This window comes from Typopeltis vanoorti, chromosome 25 (assembly GCF_054136105.1).
Source record: "Typopeltis vanoorti isolate ZY-2024b chromosome 25, IOZ_Tvanoo_1.0, whole genome shotgun sequence".
NCBI classification, from domain to species: Eukaryota; Metazoa; Arthropoda; class Arachnida; order Uropygi; family Thelyphonidae; genus Typopeltis; species Typopeltis vanoorti.
Genome location: NC_143573.1, coordinates 76,014,649 through 76,037,664, shown reverse-complemented (window position 1 = coordinate 76,037,664; position 23,016 = coordinate 76,014,649). Strand labels below are relative to the sequence as shown.

Below are 23,016 nucleotides of genomic sequence, written 5' to 3'. Positions count from 1 at the left end.
AGTCCTTGAGAAAGGAGAGGGAAAAAGGTTTATCCCTCTCCTGGGATAAACACATCACAACCATTGCATCCTCAGCTTTAAAAAAAAACTAGGATTTCTCTTTTGCTTAAGACGTTACTTCACCCCTAAACAGCTGTTAACCATATACAAATCACAAATCTGCCCAGCTATTAAATACTGCTCCCACATATGGGTGGGGCCCTAAAAGCTCTCTCAAAATGCTTGACTCAATACATAGGAGAACAATTAGACTTATTAATGACCCATCTCTTACCAACTCTCTCCCCCACTTTCACACAGACATTTGGTTTCTGCAGTTTGTATATTCTACAAATATTTCCATGGGAAATGCTCATCTAAATTAACATCGATAATTCCTCCACTCAGTAATAAGCTCGTTAGAAGATGTGCAGCTGCTACTCAACATCCCTTCACAGTACACCTAGAAACAAACAAAACAAGTTTATTTTCCTCCTCATGCAACTACTGCACTGTGGAACAGTCTCCCCCTGCTGTATTTCCCAAGAATACAATTTACAGTAATTTAAATCAAATGTAAACAAGTTCCTCCTTTCCCAACCCACTACCCATACAGGGTTCTAATGTTGGAAGTTTATTCTCCACTTGGTTAGACTATAATCAATTTAGTTTAATCCTTTATCCAAGTCAGTGGTTCTTAACCTGGGGTGTGTGCACCCTTGGGGGTGCAAGAAAGCATTTCCAGGAGTGCAAGAGAAGTTTCTAAATTTTGACCCAGATTCGATGGACAACAGCTATTTAATAAAAGATGATCTTATTGAAATACGAGCCAATGCATGTATTCAAATGGAATTTGAAAAACTGGACTTAGAACAATTCTGGTGTACACAGTTAGAACCTTATCCACAGCTGGCAAAAGCAGCATTGCAGACACTTTTACCATTTGCCACCACCTGTGTGAAATGGGATTTTCACCACTTTTGCACATAAAAACAAAAGCCAGAAATCGCTTAAATGCAAGTGATGACTTACGCGTGGCTCTTTCAAAAAAGGAGTCTTGCTTCGTAAGTATTATTATGAATAAATAAATTATCTTGCAATAGATGTAATTTCCTAAATAAAGAAATAGAAACACATTTTTCAAGGTGATGCCGATCACTAAAAAGGTTAAGACCCACTGATCCAAGTGTATGCAAACAAAGTTTGTGCCTGATGTAGTTCAGGACTGAGGCAACTCGTAGTAAAGGTGGACCAAGCTCTCATCAATCCTTGTCTCAGTATCTCCCATAATGCAAAGCACATCTCCTTGTGGACATGTATAATGCTATGCATTAAGGGAAGGGCCACCACCCAGACCAGTTTCGACCTTTATTGAGGTCTCGTCAGTGGGAGCCGGACCCGGAATTGGTGATTTGTTTGTATATACTTGGATAAAGGATTAAACTAAATTTATTATAGTCTAACCAAGTGGAAAATAAACTTCCAACATCTTTCTCTAAATCCAGAGTAATTTAATAATAAGGTGGTACACCTTTTGACAACTCGTATAAGTAAATATGACACCTCTCCATCTTCTGCCTTAGTATCACCAATTCTGGGTCTGGCTCCTACTGACAAGACCTCAATAAAGGTCAAAACAGGTCTTATTAGTGGCCCTTCCCTTAATGCATAGCACCACATGTCTGCAAGGAGATGTGCTTTGCATTATAGGAGATGCTGAGACAAGGAGTGATGAGAGCTTGGTCCACCTTTACTACGAGTTGCCTCAGTCCTGAACTACTTCAGGTGTAACCTTTGTTTGCATACACTTGGATAAAGGATTAAACTAAATTTATTACAGTACTAATGCACTATAGGTTGATCAACCAACCTCTTGTGTATGGGCACAACATAAAAAAAAAATCTCTTTCCATGGTCTGACTAATTGCATCTGCTCTGCCAATCTAAATACTTGTTTTGAGCTAGTCACAGAAATTATCCTCACTGGCATGAAAGCCTTCATTCTCATTTCTATCCAAAATCCTTATCCATTTTCCAAGCCTTGGTTCAACAGAAAATGTACCAAAGAAAAATATTCAGCTTAACACAGGATGGCTTGCATCAAAAACTCAAGCTTCCTACTCAGCCTATGCTGAAGCATCCAACTTGAAGCAGATCTAAATTTTATTTTATAAAAGCCACCAGCAGAAAACTTGTCTCCTGTCCATATGGCTTCCATATGTGCAGGAGACGAGTTTTCTGCTGTTGGCCTTTATATGTCTTCTGTTCCTTGCTAAGGCTGTTGGACATCAACTTCTGCTCACCTGCACTTCTACCTATATCTCATCCTCATGGTACCACTGTTACAGCACTCAAAGATAAAGCTGACCTTCTGGCATCACTCTTTTCCCTGCATAGATAACCAAGGGAAACTGTCTCTTACCATACTGGAATCTGAGATCATATGCCTCCTTAGTTTTCTATCAAAAAGACATCAGAAAATAACTAAACTTGGACAACTAAGAAGGGTTCTGGTCCTGATGGCATCTCTCCAATTTTATTAAACCCTATGCTCTAGAGCTAATACTGGCCCTGTATTCCTTTATTCCTTTTTTTTCCCAATCAAGGCTTCTAAAGACTTCCTCTAATGCAGCTTTAAATAATTTGGTGTCACCTTGCCAGATGCCTTTTGGTATTGGGAACTTTTCACTGTTTTTATATAATTTAATTACAGAAGTTGCATTATTGTAAATATGTTTTAGTGTTTCAATATATGGTTTCTCAGTTCCCTGGGTTTCAAGTGCTTTTAGTGTTGCAGATGTTTTAACTGAATCAAATGTTTTTTCATAGTCTATATAGGCCAGACATAAGGGTTTATTGTATTCAATTGATTTTTCAATGAGCTGTCTTAATGTGTGAATATGGTCCAAAGTATCATAATTCTTCCTAAATCCAGTTTGATCACAGGATTGCATTCCCTCTAGTTTAGATTTTATTCTATTATTTATAATTTTTGTGAAAACTTTATATATGGTGGGGAGTAAGCTTATAGGTCTGTAATTTTGAATTTCTTCCTTATTGCCCTTTTTAAAAATTAATATTAGAAGTGAATTGTTCCAAATTTTTGGAATTTTTCTCTGTTTTAGGCATTTATTGAAGAGTTTACTCAACTGTTTGATGACAGGGCTTCCTCCCAGTTTTAAGAAGTCTACCATAATTCCATCTTCTCCTGGGGCCTTTCCATTCTTCATTTCCCGCAGTGCCATTTCCACTTCACCTTGTAAGATCTCAGGGGCATCATGTTCTTCCTCACTGGAATAATCCATAGATGATTCTTGGATGTCCTGGTCTTTGTCTTCATAGAGTTCAGTATAAAATTCCTGAATTCTTTTGATTATTGCATCTCTATTTTTTATCAGTTCACCATTTTTTCCTCTTACAGCAGCTATTTCCTTTGTTCCAACTGATAATATGAAGTAATATGAAGGTCTTAGGACCTTCATATTATTATTGTTTTCTATTGTTTCTTTAATTTTCCTAGTATTATACGATCTAAGTTCATGTTTCATCCTTTTACGTATAATTTTACAAATTTCCGTATATTCTATTTCATTGGTGTCATTCAAATCTCTTTACATCTCTTTAAATCTCTTTTCTTCATCAGATCTAAGGTTTCTTGTCTTAGTTTTTCCTCTCCTTGGTGCCTTTTTACACCTCCTATTTCTTATTTCAAAAAAATAACTACTTAAACTAAAATAAAATCAGGAAAATTAAATTTTTCCCAAGTTTTATTTCAAGGAAAGACCCAGAGACAAAAGGATTAGTAAGTTTTGGGAATAAGAAATTGTGAAACATTATGCATAGTCTGCATTTTGAAATTTGTCAAGATGCCAATCAATTTTTGATACAGAATTTGTGATCTATCATATTACAGGATATAAACATTTTTTTGGTAAATTAAATCAAAGAAAGTATGATTTTATAAAAGTAACAATGAGTGTGGTGTATATGATTTAATTTTAATGCAATGGTTGCTTGAATTTACAATAAATAGGGTAAATAGAAATTCTACCCTCTCAGTTTAAACTTTTCATCTGTCACATGTATACAAATAAGCATTGCAAGTTCAATGAATTGATTGATAATCAGAATTCATTTGAAATTTTTTTCCGTTTTCTTCCTATGAAGTTCATAACTCGTTCCTCTTTCTCAAAGCAATACTTAACTTAAAAAACAACAACAACAACACAATAATTGTAGAAAATATAAGTTGCCCAAGTGGTTTATAATTATATCCAGCAATACTTCATTATTGCTGGAGTAACAGGAGAAACTATTGATTGCTTTATTTTCTTTTACTGTTTTTATGGATGATGTAGGATAGCAATCATAAAACTGAAATGCTACTTGGCACTGATATATACATCATAAGGTAAAGAAACCAGTTCATTTTATGTAATGCAATATTCAGAAAAGCCTTCTTCTCTCTTCAACGTATTAGGCCTACTGGCCTGTTACAGGGCTAACTTGAGCCCTTCTAAGTTGTACCTGCCCCAAGGATAAAGTGACTAGCCCTGTCTGTAGCTCGTGTGTTCACGGGCTGGTTTTCCTGCTTGCAGGAGGAAAAACCCGATAAACTGGGGAGAAAAACCCTGCTGTCCATGCCCAAGACCGGCTAACTTGGCTATATCTGAGAAAGATCCTTAACATGTTCGCTGCCACTTCTTCAAGGTCAGTACGAGTAATCTCATTGGCGGCGGTAATTGACATACAAATATATTCGTAGTTGGCTTGTGTGGCTCATATACTAACTACGAGTATACACACTTTCGCTGCTCGCTCTGCATGCCAAGCACTTTCACTTCTTCAAGGTCAGTCATATGAGTATCAGGTAAGCGTCATATGAGTATATTCGTAGTTGACTTGTGAGGCTCATATACCAACTATGAGTATACTCGTAGTTGGCAGGGAAATGTGTTAAATCCCCTCATGTTGGTGACAGGAATCAAACCCAGGACACTCCTTTTCCAGGCATATGGTTGCAAAGTGCATAGCCACTAGGCTAATGGCTTTTTACAATTTGAAATAAGACAGCATTACTTCTGAGATTTATATAACATTAAAAGTTCACAAATACTAGTTTTACATGAAAATTTCAAAGGAAAAAAATGAAACTGGAATGCTATATTCATGTCGACCAATTTGTAAAAATGTGCCTGCCTGATGTGGACATGATATAGTCAAGTGATGCACAACACATGCAAGACTGTTCATTGTGAACATTAAGGATGAGAATGTATTTCAGTCAGTCTGATATTTTTTACAATGTGATATCAAAGTACATGGTTATTCAGGTAAAAGAGTAGATATCACATGAAAATTATCACTCCCATAGCTGTTATTTTCTACTTTGTAATTAAGTAGTAGGAATAGAGATGGAAAACTGATTGTTAAGCTAATAACAGCATATGTGGAGGGACACAAAGAAGAACGTGTTACTTCTTGTGTCTGAGAGGCAGGTCATTGTCTAGCACTATTAACAACCCTCTCTCTGATGTTAGCTTATGCACTATCCTACAGTGGTGTGGCTATTTAAATCTTTCATGATAATAATGGGGGATGGTAACTTCCAGATCAGCTCATCAAAGCTGTCCTGGAAAATATCTGTACCAGGTGGTACACAGATGTGTATGCAATAACAAGAGGTTCTACTAAGAAGCAGATGGTAACTGCTTCTATGTTGATGTTGAGCGAAGCTTGTTGAAATAGGATATGGTTGCCTATGAGGACTGCAACTCCTTCATGGGCATCCCTTCCTTATCACATACTTAGAAACAATGACATACCATAATGTAGGTCCTCACAAAGTTTTAAAGAAGTCTCCTCACACAAAAGTACACTGGCTTAAGCAAAAGGACTTTGATGTCATCAATATTTTGGTGGAATCCACAATAATTCCATTCCAATGAATAAGTAATAGGCTGAAATCTAATTGTGGGCATGAATATCTGGATTGCAAATGAATTTTGTTGCCTTGTGTGAACTAACTTAGTCAGTCAGTTGAACTAACTGTGTAAATAAAGTGATTTTTAAAACTTAATTATGGAACATGTTACCATTATAAAAAAAGATTTCTGATTTCATGCATATGCTCTCCAACAAATAAATGAGCTGAAATCTCATTGTCAGCATGAATGTCTTTGGATTTTATTTTTTTAAGGTAAGTATGAATGGTCTAAGTTCCTGTTTCCATCCTCAGAAAAAATAAACATAGAATTGCACTCTATTTGTGATAAGGGCTTAAACGGTGATATGCAGTTGTTCACAAATGATGCAAAGTTGGGGAAAATTATGAGAAGTAGAGCAGATATTTTGGCTGTTCAAGAGGACATAAATAGATTGTCTGAATAGGCGAATGTGTGATGCTGTTAGTTTAATGTTACAAAGTGTAAGGTTTTAAAATATGGGAAGTAAAGATGGGATGCAGAGTATAGGATTGGTGGTAATATTTGGGAGGAGATGAACAATTTGGAGGTTGTGTGTGGATAGAGACTTGAAATTTCATGGACCTTTTGCTAAAATTGTGAGAAAGACACGGCGGATTATGGTAATGATGCAGAGAACACTGACTTGTAGAAGTAAGGATGTTTTGATTCCATTGTACAAGGCTTTGATCAGTCTGTATTTGGATTACTGTGCACAGATTTGATTGCCAGGTTTTCAAAAGGGTGATGAAATGTTGGAAAGGGTTCAGAGACGATTGACTAAGTTGGTTTCTGATCTCAGAATGTGGAATATGAGGGGAGATTGAGAGAATGCAAATTACAGCGCCTAGTGAATAGAAGAAAGACATGATTGAGACCTATAAGTTGGTAAGGGATAATTACCAGATTAGCATGGATGAGATTTTTCATAAAATATCTGGACAATGAGAGGCCATCCCTGGAAGCTGTATAAGGTGGGTGTGAACAAGGGGATGAGGAGTAGATTTTTTGCATGGAAAGTGGTAGTAGATTGGAATGCATTGCCTGAGAGTGTGGTGAGTGCAGGGACAGCGAATGCATTTAAGTCAAAGTACAATGAGCTGTGCATATGAGAGTGAGCCCTCCCATGATGACTCTTGACTCCACGTAGGTGATAATAATAATCACTGTAGATGAAATGGAGATTGAAATTATTTAAAAACTGGAATGAAAATGATTCAGAATTGGAATGGAAACAGGAGACATACAATTCATGGTAGCAAGTAAATTTAAGTTTTCCAAGTTATCTCCCAACTAGTGTTTATAAAATCAAGTGAATGTTATCCACATCATTAGTTGGCAAGAGTGATTGTTTTCAGCATTGCTGCTGATAAACAATTTATTAATTTCAGAATGATAAAGTTTTAGTAATGAATTTTTAAGCTATAGTCCAATACCTAATATAAATAATATTAAGACAATAAAAAGAAAATAAATGCTACAGTAAAAACAAAAAGTGTGAGAGAGAGATGAAAGGAACAGCTTCAATTTAAATGAAACAAACTTAGCAAAGAAAGAATTCAATAACATCCATAAAGCAAGAAAACTCATAGCAAGAGACAAAATTCTCATAACTACATGATATTTACAATGTTAATATATGTTCACTTTGAATGGCCTAATCAAAAGTTACTCACTTAAACCCTTTGAAATCAAATGGGACTACAGTGCTGACATACAGATCAAAATCTGTAAGCGGCTTGCTAGCTGCAATACAATCATCATCTGTTGAATAGATTTTTCCTTCTAAATTAGTTTCCTTATCCTCACGACGATCTATTTCTTCCTTCTGTGCCATTAACTGTTGTTTTAATTCTTCCACAAGAACAGCTCTTTGTTCCTGTTGCATCAATGCTACCAAATCATATGGCCGTGGGGGTGGGGGGGGGGGGGGGTGGGGGGGGGGGGGGGTGGGGGGGGGGGGGGGTGGGGGGGGGGGGGGGTGGGGGGGGGGGGGGGTGGGGGGGGGGGGGGGTGGGGGGGGGGGGGGGTGGGGGGGGGGGGGGGTGGGGGGGGGGGGGGGTGGGGGGGGGGGGGGGTGGGGGGGGGGGGGGGTGGGGGGGGGGGGGGGTGGGGGGGGGGGGGGGTGGGGGGGGGGGGGGGTGGGGGGGGGGGGGGGTGGGGGGGGGGGGGGGTGGGGGGGGGGGGGGGTGGGGGGGGGGGGGGGTGGGGGGGGGGGGGGGTGGGGGGGGGGGGGGGTGGGGGGGGGGGGGGGTGGGGGGGGGGGGGGGTGGGGGGGGGGGGGGGTGGGGGGGGGGGGGGGTGGGGGGGGGGGGGGGTGGGGGGGGGGGGGGGTGGGGGGGGGGGGGGGTGGGGGGGGGGGGGGGTGGGGGGGGGGGGGGGTGGGGGGGGGGGGGGGTGGGGGGGGGGGGGAGATCCATGATTAAGGCATTAGCTATGAAGTTCTTGAAGCTTCAATCATTTGAGGACTACATAAATTCAATAATAAAGATAAGTGAAGTGCACTGTCATCAGCAAAACTACTATGGATAAGATTTAAGGTTAAGTGAAGGTCACCGATGTATAGTAAGAAGAGTGTGGGTGAAAACACAGAACATTTGGGTATCCCGTACTGAGAGAGAAATGCGATGAGGAAACATGCCACCATAAAACACAATGAATACCTAGAGAGGAAAGTGGCAATCTAATCAAAAAGGACAGAAGTCAAGCTAAGATGGTAGCCGGTAAAGAAGGCCTCAATGTCCGATTTGATCAAATGTCTGGAAAAAGAGCAACCACAGTTTCTCCAAGCTTTCAATGGCATGTGTCCAAAGACAAAGAAGGCTGGCTAAGAATATTTGTTGTAAAAAAGGAGACAAATGTCTACTAAACAATTGACTAAGCTGGTTTCTTGAATATAGATAGAAGACATGATTGAGACCTATAAGCTGATAATGGATAATTATCAGATTAGCATGGATGAGATTTTTCATAAAATATCTGGAGACAGGGAGGAGAATGAGAGGCCATCCCCAGAAGTTGTATAAGGTGGGTGTGAGTAAGGGGGTAAGGAGTAGGTTTTTGTACATGGAGAGTGGTGGGTGACTTGAATGCATTGACTAGAGTGTGGCAAGTGCAGGGACAGGAAATGCATTTAAGTCGAGGTACGATGAGCTGTGCACTGAGAGTGGGACCTCACACGATGAATCTCTCAACTCCATGGAGGTCTGTTGATGATAATAATATTAGCTACATCAGAGAATGGAGATGAGTTAAAGTCTATTACTGGAATGAATCTGATATGTTTGCATATTTCTCAGGTCCATTTAAACAGCTGAACTTGATGGGCAGAGCACTATGCTATTTGGCAATAAAACCAAACAGGTGAAAAACAATGCAGCATAACGAGTTTTACCTGCTTACCTATTTAGCTAAGAAATATAAAATATATTTAAAATATTAGGATCAATGCAGTAAGTTTTATTAATGCTTATTTCTTTTCTCTGATGAAGTTATACAGTAATTAATGTCACATATACATTTCACTATAACTGTCATTTCATTATGTTTTTTTTTATTTTTTATAAGTCATACTCCATAAAGGAAGAATAAAATAAAACTGAAAGACTATAAAAATGCCAAAATGAATATCAAAGAGATACAGAGAATATTAAAATCAAGAATGGGGAGGAGAGGTATTCTAACTCAAACCATTTGCTTGGACCAGACTAGTCTATCCACAGAAATCAGTCATATCTGTGACATCTTTTTAGCCAATGGCTTTCTAGCAATACTGAAGCAGCAGTGAAAACTAATAAACTAATTTGGAGGAAATTGTTCACAGGAGATTTAATACTGTAAACTTCACTCTGCAATACAAGGGCATGCCAAAAAGTTGTGATAATCACCATGAAGGAATTGAGGTACAACCATGTAACTTAAGCATTATTCTACATATTCCCCACTATACACTTGTTACAACACAGCTGCATCATTTGCAATCCTCTGAGTTCTCTTGTTGCACAAACCGGTCCTCAGCTGTAGATATGACTTCATCTATATAAATTTTGTTCCTTTCAAGTGTTTCTCTAAATTTGGGAATAGGAAACGGTCAGATGGAACCAAGTTTGGTGAATACGGCGAGTAAAGCAAACATTGAAAGTCCAAGTTGTGTATTGTCTGTTGGGTTTCATGAGCAATGTGAGCAGGTGCATTGTCCAGCAAAAGCAACATGCCTTTGCTCAGTTTCCCGTGGCATTTTTCCTTCAGTACCTCCTTTAATTCCTTCAGAGCTGATGAATAAACTGCTAATGCAATAGTTTTGGCTTTTTTGAGATACTTGGTAAAGATTATGCATCCTATCCCAAAAGACAATGCCAAGAACCTTCCCTGTTGACTTTTGGGTTTGGAATGTCTTTGACAGAGAAGAACCTTTGTTTCTCTTCAAATTGACTGTTGTTTGGTCTCTGGGTCATAGTAATGAAGTCATGTTTCATCAACAGTTGCAATACAAGCCAAAAAAATTTGCACCTGATTTCTCAAAATGATCCAAAATCCCTTGAGATGACAGGATACATTCTCTCTTGTTTGGCATTCAAACATTTGGGAATTGCAGCAGGAAAAACTTGATGATGGTCCATACTTCTGTGTCTTTGAATTTCTTCAAAATCTCTGACATGTCTTCTTATATATATATCCTAAAAGAAAAAGAACAAATTATTGATAGTATATTTGCTGAGTTCCAGAACTGATTACAGGAGGCTACTCTCTATATAGTGTGCTACCCACTTCAACAAACTTTTATCAGTTAACTGTGCACATGTGTTTCTCCACCTATTTTTAATGAGGACCTGAACTTAATGGTATAGAAACTACTTTTTTTTTTCTTTTTTAAATTGGGGACCCCATCCACAAGAGGTTGGTGAACATATGCTATATATATAATATGCTACTGGTCGCCCACCATTTGTAGGTCTCTCCTTGGCATTTTGCCAAGAATAGTCGATTCATGCTGAAGGGGAGAAAGAAATGAAGGTTGTATGAATTGGTCGCCAACATGCGAAATCACATGCTTTCTTTCTGTCGCTGTACTAGTAGTAGCTTGATTTTTTGTTGTCGCTTTTTTGCATCATTTTTTTATTATTAATTTGTATGATAGATCCAGTACAGGTCAACAAGTTCTGTTGTTAAACGTTTCAGTAGCTCTTGCAAAAGAATATTGAATAATGTGCTGACATTCGTCGAAAAAGAATCGTTAAAAGGCAGTCTCTTTGTTCCCTTTTTCAAGTCATTAAACATGCAAGTGCTGGCGTATGGGGGTCGACTGTTAAAAGAATTTGTAGGGAATAAAAAGGTGAAGGTAAACCAAAATTTAAATCTCCTAAAAAAAAGCGCCAGAGAAAGAAAACCATCGAAACCGTAGCTTTGAATGATTTTGATGTAGACGTTATAAGAAGAACTATTCATGAATTTTACGTGGTCGAGAAAAGAGTGCCAACTGTTCCGAAATTGATTCCTGTGCTTAAAGAAAAAATGAATTTTCCTTGGAAAAGAGAAACTTTAAGGAAAATACTTCATGAAATCGGATTTTGTTTTAAAAAATCCCAGAATAAAAGGAAACTTATGATGGAGCGAAGTGACATTGTTTTATCCAGAGCGCAGTATTTGAGAACAATAAGATGTTTCAGGGAGGAGAAAAGACCGATTGTGTATCTAGATGAAACTTGGACTGATAGTAATTTAATTTATGGAAAATTATGGAAAATAAAGAAGAATGTGGAGTGCTACAAACCGGAAATGCCTCACGGTGCATAATAATTTTGTGTGCGGGTGGAGAAATAAGTTTTTTTACCGAATTCAAACTTACTATACAAAGCCAATTCAACTACTGGAGATTACCATGAACAAATAAATTCTACAATCTTCGAAAAGTGGGCAGAAGAAAAACCGATTCCAAACCTTCCTAAAAAATGCCGTTGTTATAATTGATCACGCTTCATATCACTCTATTCGATTAAACAAAGTTCCAAATTGGTCTAATAAGAAGTAAGTTCTTATGGATTGGCTCTCTGCAAATAACATTTCTCATTCCCCAGATATGCGAAAAATTGAATTGCTTAATTTGGTCAAAAGAAACTCGCCCACAACTAAACTATTTAAATTCGACACGATGCTCAAAGAGCATGGATTTCTAGTTTTGAGACTACCACCATATCATTGCGATATTAATGCTATCGAGTATGTTTGGGCAAAAGTGAAAAGTTTCATTCACTATTGCAACATAACTGGGGATGTTGACATGTCGAAACTTTTTAAGCTTTCAGAACAGGTGATTAAAAGTATTACAGTTCAAAACTGGCGAAAATATTGCTCTCATGTCACCTCATTGGAAAATATGTATTGGGACAGAGACGGAATTATCGAAGAATTATGCGAACCTTTGGTGATCAGTTTAAGTGAAAGTGATGGCGATTTGGACACCGATTCAGATGACTCTGAAGATTAAAAGGATTTGATAAATATTTTTTTCCAACATTTTTTTTGCATGGGTTTGTTAAAAGAGTCACAACAAGTCATAAATAATTAATCGGTTTAGGACATTAAAGTGTCTCAGTTCTCTCAACTGTAAGTTTAGAATATCTAAGTTCATTTGAAAAAATTTCTGTTTTTCTGTATAATTATTTTTATTTTATAGAAAACTTTCTTAAAAATAAACTCAGTTAAATTTTTGTTTTATGCTATATCTTTTTTAATTTTGTTAATACTCTACGTACATTTTTCCAACTGTTATACAAGCAAAATAGTTACACTTTAAAAACAGCAATGTTCGTAAAAGAAAAGCTAACTTTTCCAACCTGTAATAATAAACAAACTCATCCCAGAAGACAGATTAATTACCCTATTATCGGAATGGATTCTTCTTTTTCTGACATGCACAGAAGTGTCGAGGGATCTCTAATCGGTGGGCGAACTATAGTACCATGAATGGACAACAAGGAACTTTTTCACATTTCCCTTTAACAGCTTGTATTCCTTGAGAAACATAAGGTGGAAGGCTGTTCCACAGGGTAGCAGTAGAAGGGGTGAAGGAAGAGGAAAAATCTGTTCTGTGAGTTTGCAGTTGAACTGGGAATAGGTATTGATTAGCTAAAGCACACTTTTGAATGGATATGACAGAATGAAAATAATTATTCATGCTAATTTTGATGATCAATATATATTTGGAGAATATGAAAGCAGCAGAAACTGCATGCTTATATGATAGTGAGTGAAGTATTAGTGGAGGAGCAACACTAATCAATTTGATGAAACGTAGGTTTCATCAATTCAACTGCTTTTTGGTACACAATACAGTATTTTCAGGGAACTCATAGGATACTGCCCCAGATTCAAGGGTTAGACAGATCTGTTTTGTATAGTTAAAAGCTATTTGGAAATAAAGTAACAATTCAAAAAGAGAAAATCTAATTATTACTTATTATTATAATAATGGAATTAACTCATGTAAATTATTCTTTATTCGTAGAATTTTCGCCTGAGTATCACAGGCATCATCAGTACAGGTACAAAGGCTAATTAAACAATAACTCTTATATTCACAAAGCGCCACCTAAGTAGCTATTTAGGAAATTTAACCTTAGCCTTTTGAAAAACACTTGATTTGAATCCATCCAGGACATGAAGAACCTTTGATTGCTTCTGAAGGTGAGTTTCAGTCTAATAATTTTTTTTAAAAAATTTAATAATAATTAAAAAAACAACAACACTTTTTTCCTGGAAACTCAGTCCTGCAAAACAGGCAAACTAGTCAGACAAACACACACACAATATACAGACATAGACACTACAGGAATAAGGATTAATCACTCTATTCAATCAGATCTGGTTTTGAAAGCCTACATGGTAGAGTGCAGGTCTACACAAGTGATAAACAGGAAAGAAGGATTTGTCAAGAGACTGTTGACATAGTAAGCAGATCTCCTGCTTATTGACAGTGATGGAATCTGTACTGGTGGTCAATTATTAGTTGAGACCTTCAAGGGAGCACAGGAGTTGAGTGGTCTTTCCATGACGTTGGAGAAAATTCAGGTGAAAAAAACTGGATGGTAGCACGAAGGAAAGATTGCCACTCTTCTTGGAATGAGTTGCATGTATGCTAATTTCCAGATTGCAGGATAAATACTAGTAGAATAAAAGCCATATGAAGATGATAGAGTGGAGTCAACTCTGATGCACAAATCTTTAGAACAACTGGAGAAATGTTGAGACTTTTTTTGGTATCCAATTTCAACAAGATCTGATCTTTCTGGCAAAAGGTCAGATGGGACAGCAAGTGATGAGTGTCTGGAATATTTGGTACCCAAGATCAGGCTGTGCAAGAATCGAAGAAGTAGGAAGCCAGGAGGTTGGCTTTTTTCTATGCATGATGTTACAACATCATCCATAGAAATTATTTCATATTTCATTTATTCAGATGTAATAGGAATTGGAGCAGTGTTGGGCATAAGCGACAATGAACCATGTCTTTTTGGTCTCTGGTTAGAGACCAAAAAGACATGGCAGTCATTTGAACAGGGTGCAAGCTTTTCTGCTTTTAGCTCTTTCAAAATCATTTTAGATGTGTTGATAGTTTTCTTGCAACTATTCTGGTCTTAATATAAGCAGTACAGGAAAATAAAGTTTTGGATGCAAGCCAGTCATAGTATGCCTCATTCTTCTTTTGTACAGCATTGGGAAAACCAAGGATCAGATACGCAATGGAATATAGAGTGGAACAGGCAATAAATATTTCCATACTGATGAGAATTATTTCCCTTATTTCATTTAACATATAGGTTTGGGTAGCAAAAACAATAATGCAACCAAGGAAATAAGGCATACTTAGATGGGGCCACTGGTAAAAGCAGTTGGGATCGTCTGGCATGTGAACAATTTGTGTAAGATTGTTGGTGATAGCAAATGTCTCAGAATCCTTATGTGTTTAATCTACAGAGTTAGAAGAGGATATAAGAGTATCCAAGAAAGACATCATTGTTAGGAAAGTTAGAGTGAAGAAGCCAACATTTAGAGAAAGGAAATTAGAAAGTTCAGAATGGTTGGTGGCATCAGGAAACCAGTAGACAAATGAATTTGAGAGAAGAAGACAGAGAGAACCTCAGCCAAGCAATGTCAAATCTGGATATTCTATGTTAGATATGCTCCAATACAGTATATTAGAATGAAAATATGCACAAACCCCAGTTTCAAAGCAAAAGAGTCAAAGAATGGGTAATTAGGAAGGCTGAGATGAATAATGCATGATGAGGAGAAAATGAGGGTTACAATGATGTTTTACAATGAATAGCACTTAGATTAGAAATAAGACTATGTATATTTGTGGATTGGGGGGTCTGTGATATTTGCTGTTGACCACATGAGTTGCATACATTCCCTATGCAATGTCTGGGTGTACGTATCCATGCCAGTTATTAGTAATATTTGATTTTCACATTAGGTTTTTTTTTGTTGTTTTTTTTTTTTTAAATAACTGATTGTTCATGCTTCATCTCCATTTTGGCATTTTTCTTCCAGTTCTTGTTGTAGTTACTGACCTTTCTTCTTGCTGTGCATGGGTAATATCTGGCCAGGTTTGTACATGTGATGGGGAGATGTGCCTTCAGACTTGTTCACAGCCAATGTGAACATGGATCTGCTCATCAGCATATTGCAAGTCACCATATCCAAGAAAGTTCTTTTGGTCTCTACTTGGATTTGTATGCCTGAAGCAGCAACACCTGACAATTTTCTGAGGGTTAATGCTGCATTGTTTAATGAGCTTGCAAATGTCATTTGTCAAATCTCTGATTAAAAGTTCAGGATGGTATATTTTTTTCGTTTTCTATCTAAATTGTGTCATGGACTGATAAGGTAATGTGGTCCCAAAGTTTACTAACATTTTTTAGCAATAAGCATGTTATCATCAAGACATTGATAGTGAATTGCTTTGAACTTTCTTTCTATTGCATTGATTTCATGAACATTTAGTCAAGCACACCATTGTGCTTCCCAAGGTTTTAAGAACAGTTTTACTGATGGGAGGCACAAGGGACAGAAAAACGGCTGGCTAAGGTTGATCAAAAGTTTGAGTGCTGATTCATCATTCTTGGCACAGCTGCCTTGTGTCCACTGAGAAAAAAAATTGCACACAGGAAGCTCTTCCCCCCCCCTGTTATTTAGCTCAGCTGTGGCGCTTCAGAGCTTCAAATAATTTGTCTGCACTAGCAAGACAAACCACTTAGTTGCTGTCATTGTTCCTTCATGCTGCAAGCATAGTAGGATCTCTATACATTGTGCATAGGTGCTTGTTATGACAAATGTTAAAACAGAGGAAATCTTTTTTCTGATATGTTATAGGTACATACAGATTGGTCTATAGGCCTTCAAGTCCTGTGAGATCTACTTCAGTATATTTTCACTTGATAAAGAAGTTTGGGAAAAATCACTTATAAAAAGATAAAAATCAAAGAGGACAATTTCCAAGCAACATCAGCAGTGCTTCATTAGAGGAATGCATCACTGGAGGAATAAATTAAATCACAGAATTATTATTTTCTTGGATTTCTAACCAGCACTGAATGTGTGATCAATCAATCTCCCACAGTGGCTAACAATATTTCTTTGATATAGATTTGATAAAAACTTAACCTTCCACAAAGGCAATATTCTGCCAAAAGAAACACTATTAGAAGAAGACCATCACAGCAAGTTTGATTCTTGCTGTGATGAGAGGAATCTGTGGTTTTCAATTTAAGATGATTTAGCCAGTCTTATATGGAGATAATAGGGATTTCTCTCCCAAAAGAACTGTTTTTCATCCCAAATACAGGTAAATTGGTCCTAGAGTGCACACACACAATTTACAAACAAAAAAATACTGTCACTGGTGGTAGATGATGTAATATGTAGTTAATGGATTGTGATGTAATCTTCAGTGGCATTGTGTGTAGGTTGATGGAGGTTTAAGTAGTATGAAGAGCAAAGTGCCCTTCCATGATGAATTCTTGGAGGTGTCTTGTAACAATAATAATATAACATAAATGAACTATCCTCTAAATGCAAATAAACAACCACTAAGAGACTCCTCTACTTACCAGGTTATAGATTATTCTTGTTGAGAGGCTTATACGCTGGTTAAAAATGATAACTAATATTTAAGGAATTGACAGCGTATACTAGAAATATAGATTAAATAAACTTTAATATATACTTTCCGATATTTCGGCGAACGTCACGTTGCCATCTTCTTGGAAACTTACTACAAAGACACGTGCACACAAGTACTAATAACAGCAAATGAGACTGAAGCTAGGAAGCTAGCGTTTCCTAAAGTCCTAATGGTGCCCCCTGGCGGGCTATATTGGTAGTTCTTGGCCTTTGGGCTGAAGTTCTTCTGATAAACGTTTCCCAAATTTGGGGCAGTTTCATGCATCCAAATTTGTTGAGGTTTGGCATGTTCCTAAGGGCCGAGGCTGATTCCATGAATAGTCTTTCATACTTGAACTTGCTGCGGTGTATTACTGTGGCTTTCTTCCATCTTATTCTGTGGCGAGTATCCAGAGCGTGGTCTGCAAGCCCAGAGTGGCTGTACTGGTGAAATCGGATGTAATCCTTGTGTTCTGAGATTCTGATATTTGCTGTCCTGCCTGTTTGGCCATTGATTCCCCCACTTACAAACTAGCCAAGCATTTAGCCAAAGTGCTCTCACACTATACTGGCAATACACCATCACACATAAAAAACTCAGCCCACTTCAAAGCCAGTATAGAAAACCTTACACTCCAACATAATGACATAATGGTTAGTTTTGATGTCTCCTCCCTATTCACGAATGTCCCCCTCAAAGAAACTTTAGAGCTAATCCAAGCTAAATTTCCTCCCGATATCTCAGCCCTATTTCAGTTTACAATGAACTCAGGCTATTTCGTTTGGCAGGAAAAATTCTACAAACAGATAGAGGGTACAGCCATGGGTTCACCACTTTCCCCACCCTTGGCCAACTTCTTCATGGAGATGTTTGAAGAGAAAGCCTTAAACTCAGCCCCACAAAAACCTACCATATGGCTTCGCTACGTTGATGATGTTTTCGCTATTTGGCCACATGGCCTGGATTCACTCCTCTCCTTCCTAACACACTTGAACAACCAACACCCTAGAATCAAATTCACCCTGGAAAAAGAGGAAAACAATAACCTCCCCTTCCTAGACACACTAGTCACCCGCCAACCTGATGGAACCTTGGTTTTCTCAGTTTATAGAAAACCCACCCATACAGGCAGATACATTCACCAACAATCCCCCCCCCCTCACAACAATATGGAGTTATTAAAACATTATTCAACAGGGCAAAAATAATCTGTTCTAATGATCAAGCCCTAACCACTGAACTAAATCACATCCGTGACACTTTCTCAGCCAACGGCTACCCCCTCCAAAAAATACTTAACCCAGTTATCCACAACCCACCACCCCCTCCCCCTTCACAAAAAAGATTACTCTAAATCTATCACTATTCCCTACATCAGAGTCACCTCGGAAAAAATCAATAGAATCCTAAAAAAACATGACTTGACCACTTGTTACAGACCACACAGAAAACTGGCATCCCTTATCCGCTCCACCAAAGACCAACCACTTCCCCTAGACCTACCTGGTGTATACCAGGTCCCTTGCAGCTGTAAACTGTCATACTTTGGCCAAACAGGCAGGACAGCAAATATCAGAATCTCAGAACACAAGGATTACATCCGATTTCACCAGTACAGCCACTCTGGGCTTGCAGACCACGCTCTGGATACTCGCCACAGAATAAGATGGAAGAAAGCCACAGTAATACACCGCAGCAAGTTCAAGTATGAAAGACTATTCATGGAATCAGCCTCGGCCCTTAGGAACATGCCAAACCTCAACAAATTTGGATGCATGAAACTGCCCCAAATTTGGGAAACTTTTATCAGAAGAACTTCAGCCCAAAGGCCAAGAACTACCGATATAGCCCGCCAGGGGGCACCATTAGGACTTTAGGAAACGCTAGCTTCCTAGCTTCAGTCTCATTTGCTGTTATTAGTACTTGTGTGCACGTGTCTTTGTAGTAAGTTCCCAAGAAGATGGCAACGTGACGTTCGCCGAAATATCGGAAAGTATATATTAAAGTTTATTTAATCTATATTTCTAGTATACGCTGTCAATTCCTTAAATATTAGTTATCAGGTTATAGATTAGATCCCAGAAAAGTGTATAAATTATTTTTAAAAAGTTACATCTTTACCTAAAAAAATTACCAAGAAACTAAAACCTTACCATGTTAACCACTCAAGATATATGTTGGAACAAAAAATTCACACCAAATACACCCCCCAACCCCATCTTCATTCTAACAGCACAGAGCCATGAATACAAATCTAACAAATAGGTAGTAAAACAACTTTAGCCTTTCATTCACAACCTTCCTCCATTAAAAATTCTATTCACTTTAAAACCTTACATATTAACTTAAAATATTCTGATTATTCAGATATTCTTTATGTACCAATGAATCACCAATGACATTGGTCATTGGTGATTCATTGGTACATAAAGTACACTTTATGTACCAACAAAGGAAGAGATACCAATTAAGCTGTATCTCTTCCTTAACTAATGTGCATGGTGAATTTGAATTATTCATCATATACATTAGCCAATTTCGGTACAGAATTTCTAGAAAGCCAAGTACTAAGCACTATTAAGATTCACTATGATAAGATTCACCCTCTGATATCATGGACTGTATAAAGTTCCATGCACCTGCAACTTAAGCCAACTTGGGACAAACCAATAGATCTATTTAACTGCATAAAAAAAACACAAAAGCCATTCACAATCATTGGTAAAGTCAGGCCCAGCATGCAGTGCTCAAGTACCCCCATTCACACAGGATTAAATGGAAAAAGACACTGCGCTGCAGAGAAATTGCTAAAGGTCTAAGAGACTATTTTCAGAATCGGCATCAGCTATAAAACAACTTTACAGCAGTTGTAATTTGTGCTCTCAAGATGCTGGTTAGAAATCCAGGGAAATAGTAACTCAATACATTTATTTTATTCCTCTGGTGTTGTTTATACCATGAAACACTGCTATGAATCATCACCAATACATAAACCATTATGCATATTTTCTTCATATGAGGTTCTCCAATTTGGGTGCATGTCCCATCACTTCTTCTAATAAACTATGGAGATCATAATAAATCAGAATTTGTCTCATTAAGTGCTTATGAATCACGAGCTAATTCAAATAACAAACAAGTAATTATGAATCATGGACAGGTTTCAGTGCTAACAAATACACTGAAATTTGTCTTATTCAGAAATTTGATTTCACATAACCTACTAAAGAATAATCTGTAATAGTTTATGAATAACAAAACTACAGCTGGAATCTATGGGAATCCAAAGACTCATGATTATCCTCCTTTCTGGTATTATGCCTAGAAGTCTGCTACAATCAATTGGCTTTCAGATAAGGACATTAGACCTGTTACTAAACTGGGCAGAGAACATATCCATCTTTCCAGGAAAATAACACAAAGTGAAACCCTAATTATTGGTTTAAGTTAAACACAGCACTTTGTACATCATTAGCAAGACTCAGCTATATACATATTCCCATGTAGTCATGTCTATGCAGATTAAAGCATTTTTCTTTTAGGCACAATAACTAGTTTTTACAATGAGTACAAATGAAAATTTTATTATCCAAAAATATTATCAGGAAAAAATTATCCCCAAAGTGGAACCAAATGAAAGTGATTGTTTTTCCAAACTGATCAATTCATTAATATAAATCACAGTTGACTCCATTTGGAAAACAAACTTCATGAAGCAATTATAAAATTATGATTACTTGCATAAGAACTCAAGCAACTGTGACAATTAATTTAAACAATGCATAAACTAACCAACCATGTAAAAGATGATATATGAGTTGACAGCCACTTACTACTTATCACTTGCAAGAAAAACTGAGGATATAAATCCAGCAATGTTAAGACCTAAAGATGAGTGGTGGGCCTATACATTAATAGTATTTCCCAATCCTTTAAATATATTTTGATTCTAGAATGAGCAACAGCTTACTTTAAGCTATGAACTTGTGCAGTTTCACAAGTACACTGTGCATTTAATATGCTGCACTTAAACTACTCTGTCATAATGTATAATGTTAATTTTTTTCAAATTAATCAGAATTTTTTTTATATTTAAATTATGAAAGAAATTGTTAATATCTTTTTAATAATGTTTCTTTTTATTTGTACCTATATCAACTTAAACAAGCTGCTGGTGCATGCAATACATAAAATATTCCTCATTTCAAGAAGTTAACCAGCTACGGGTTCTTGTCTTTCTTTCTTGATGATCTGTACTGAACATATGATGAGACTCCCAGATGAGTTTTGACTCCATGAGGTCTTGGGGGTAATAATAATAATAATATTGGCTTGAAATATTAAGTCACATACATCAAAAACACAAAACTATTTTGTTATATATCAGTAATGTATTTCCTTCTTGTTTCCTACTCTGGAAGACATCCAATATTAATTTGACAACTGGTGTGTACAATGCAATTACTTCTGTTCAGGAATGAAAATTGAGAAAATGCTATCTAATCTTAATCCGAAATAAATGTAGCTAGAATTTTATACTCATTCCCCCCCCCCTTTTGTATGGTCCTATTCCTAAAAGTTAATATCCCAATTCATATAAAGTTCACAATTTAAATGCTACTCATTACAGTAACAATTTTTGGGAGTGTGAAATTTTACAAGCCAAACTGCCAAAATTGAAAATATTAATGCAATTTTATATATGGCTGAAAGCTGGAAAATAAATGCCCAATAAAACTAAACAAGAAGGGGGGGGGATACCGAGCACTACGGCTTACAATTCTACTTGGAAGATAATATACATAACGATACACTGCTTCTTTAATCACCTAAATGAGGCTACAATACTTAAATATACACTGAACAGAACTTTCCTTTAAAGAGGGCAGATTTGGAAAGCATAACTCAAGCATGTTGCCAGCCTTACTTAAAACCATATGTAAATGACCGAAAGAATTCAAAACTTTAGTAGTTTAAGCTTAAAACCTTCTTTATTTAGAAATTCAAACTTAATAACTAAAATCATAAAATATGAAAGCAACAAAACTTATAGTTCATAATTATAGCCTTAAAAAAAAAGGGGGTATGCATATTGAAGCTTGCACTACATCAGTTTGCAAAACTCAGATGTTATACGCATCCGAATCACTTAGACAAGTTATAAGCATATGGTCAAGTCACCTCTGATTTGTTCGAAACTGCAGATAATAGTAAATAAATAAAACTGTACACATACGGAAGGTTAAACCCACCTGTGCTTGTATTCTCCCATCTTCAGTAACTACCCAGTGAGTGGAAGCATTGCTGTAATTACACAACAATAGCAAACACCCAAACCACATATTCATAACTGTGATTTTAAGTCTCATTCCAATTAAAACACATAATATTTATTTAAGAAAAAAAAAATCATGGAAACACCAAGCTGAAATAGCACGTTTCCTAGTTTCCTCTACGAAATTGGTCATTGGAACGCAGATGTAAACAGGAAGAGCTTAGCTGCTTCTGCCATCTATTGTTTAGATGAAGAAAACCTATGTCGAAATATTATTTTTCAACAAAAAAAAAAAAAAAATCATTATTATATCATCTAGCTAATCAGCTAACGCCTTTCCCTATTAGGGAATAAAATAAGTTAGTTTATTAGTATATAGAACTGTTAAACATAAAGTATTCTTATCTTCTTCCTGTACGGTTCTTAACGGCATCTTAAGTTCCCATAACACGTCACAGATATACTTGGATTTCGTAACCATGATTCCAGGATAAGGTGATCATCACCTAGCCTATAAGTATACATTGTATCTAAACTGCGTGTGTTTTCCTGTTTGCCTTGTTTGCGGGATGAAAAACCCTGTCACCTTCGTAAGACCGGTTAACTCCCTTCAGTGAGTTAAATGGTCCTGCCGAATT

General features: G+C 37.2%; 1 protein-coding gene across 3 annotated transcripts in view; it reads right to left on the bottom strand.

Annotated features, from left to right (window-relative positions):
- LOC150092858 (tetratricopeptide repeat protein 17-like) overlaps positions 1 to 22,575 on the bottom strand; it is a 191,252-nt gene extending 168,677 nt beyond the window's left edge. For 2 of the 3 annotated variants that reach the window (XM_090414327.1, XM_090414328.1), the window contains exon 1: positions 7,619 to 7,848. In XM_090414327.1, the coding sequence (XP_090270453.1) occupies positions 7,619 to 7,830 (212 nt within the window). In that variant the 5' untranslated portion in view covers positions 7,831 to 7,848. Of the gene's footprint in view, positions 1 to 7,618; positions 7,849 to 22,355 lie in introns of those variants that run through there. The other variant, XM_090414329.1, reaches the window with a different exon arrangement.
- Positions 22,576 to 23,016: the final 441 nt, after the last annotated feature.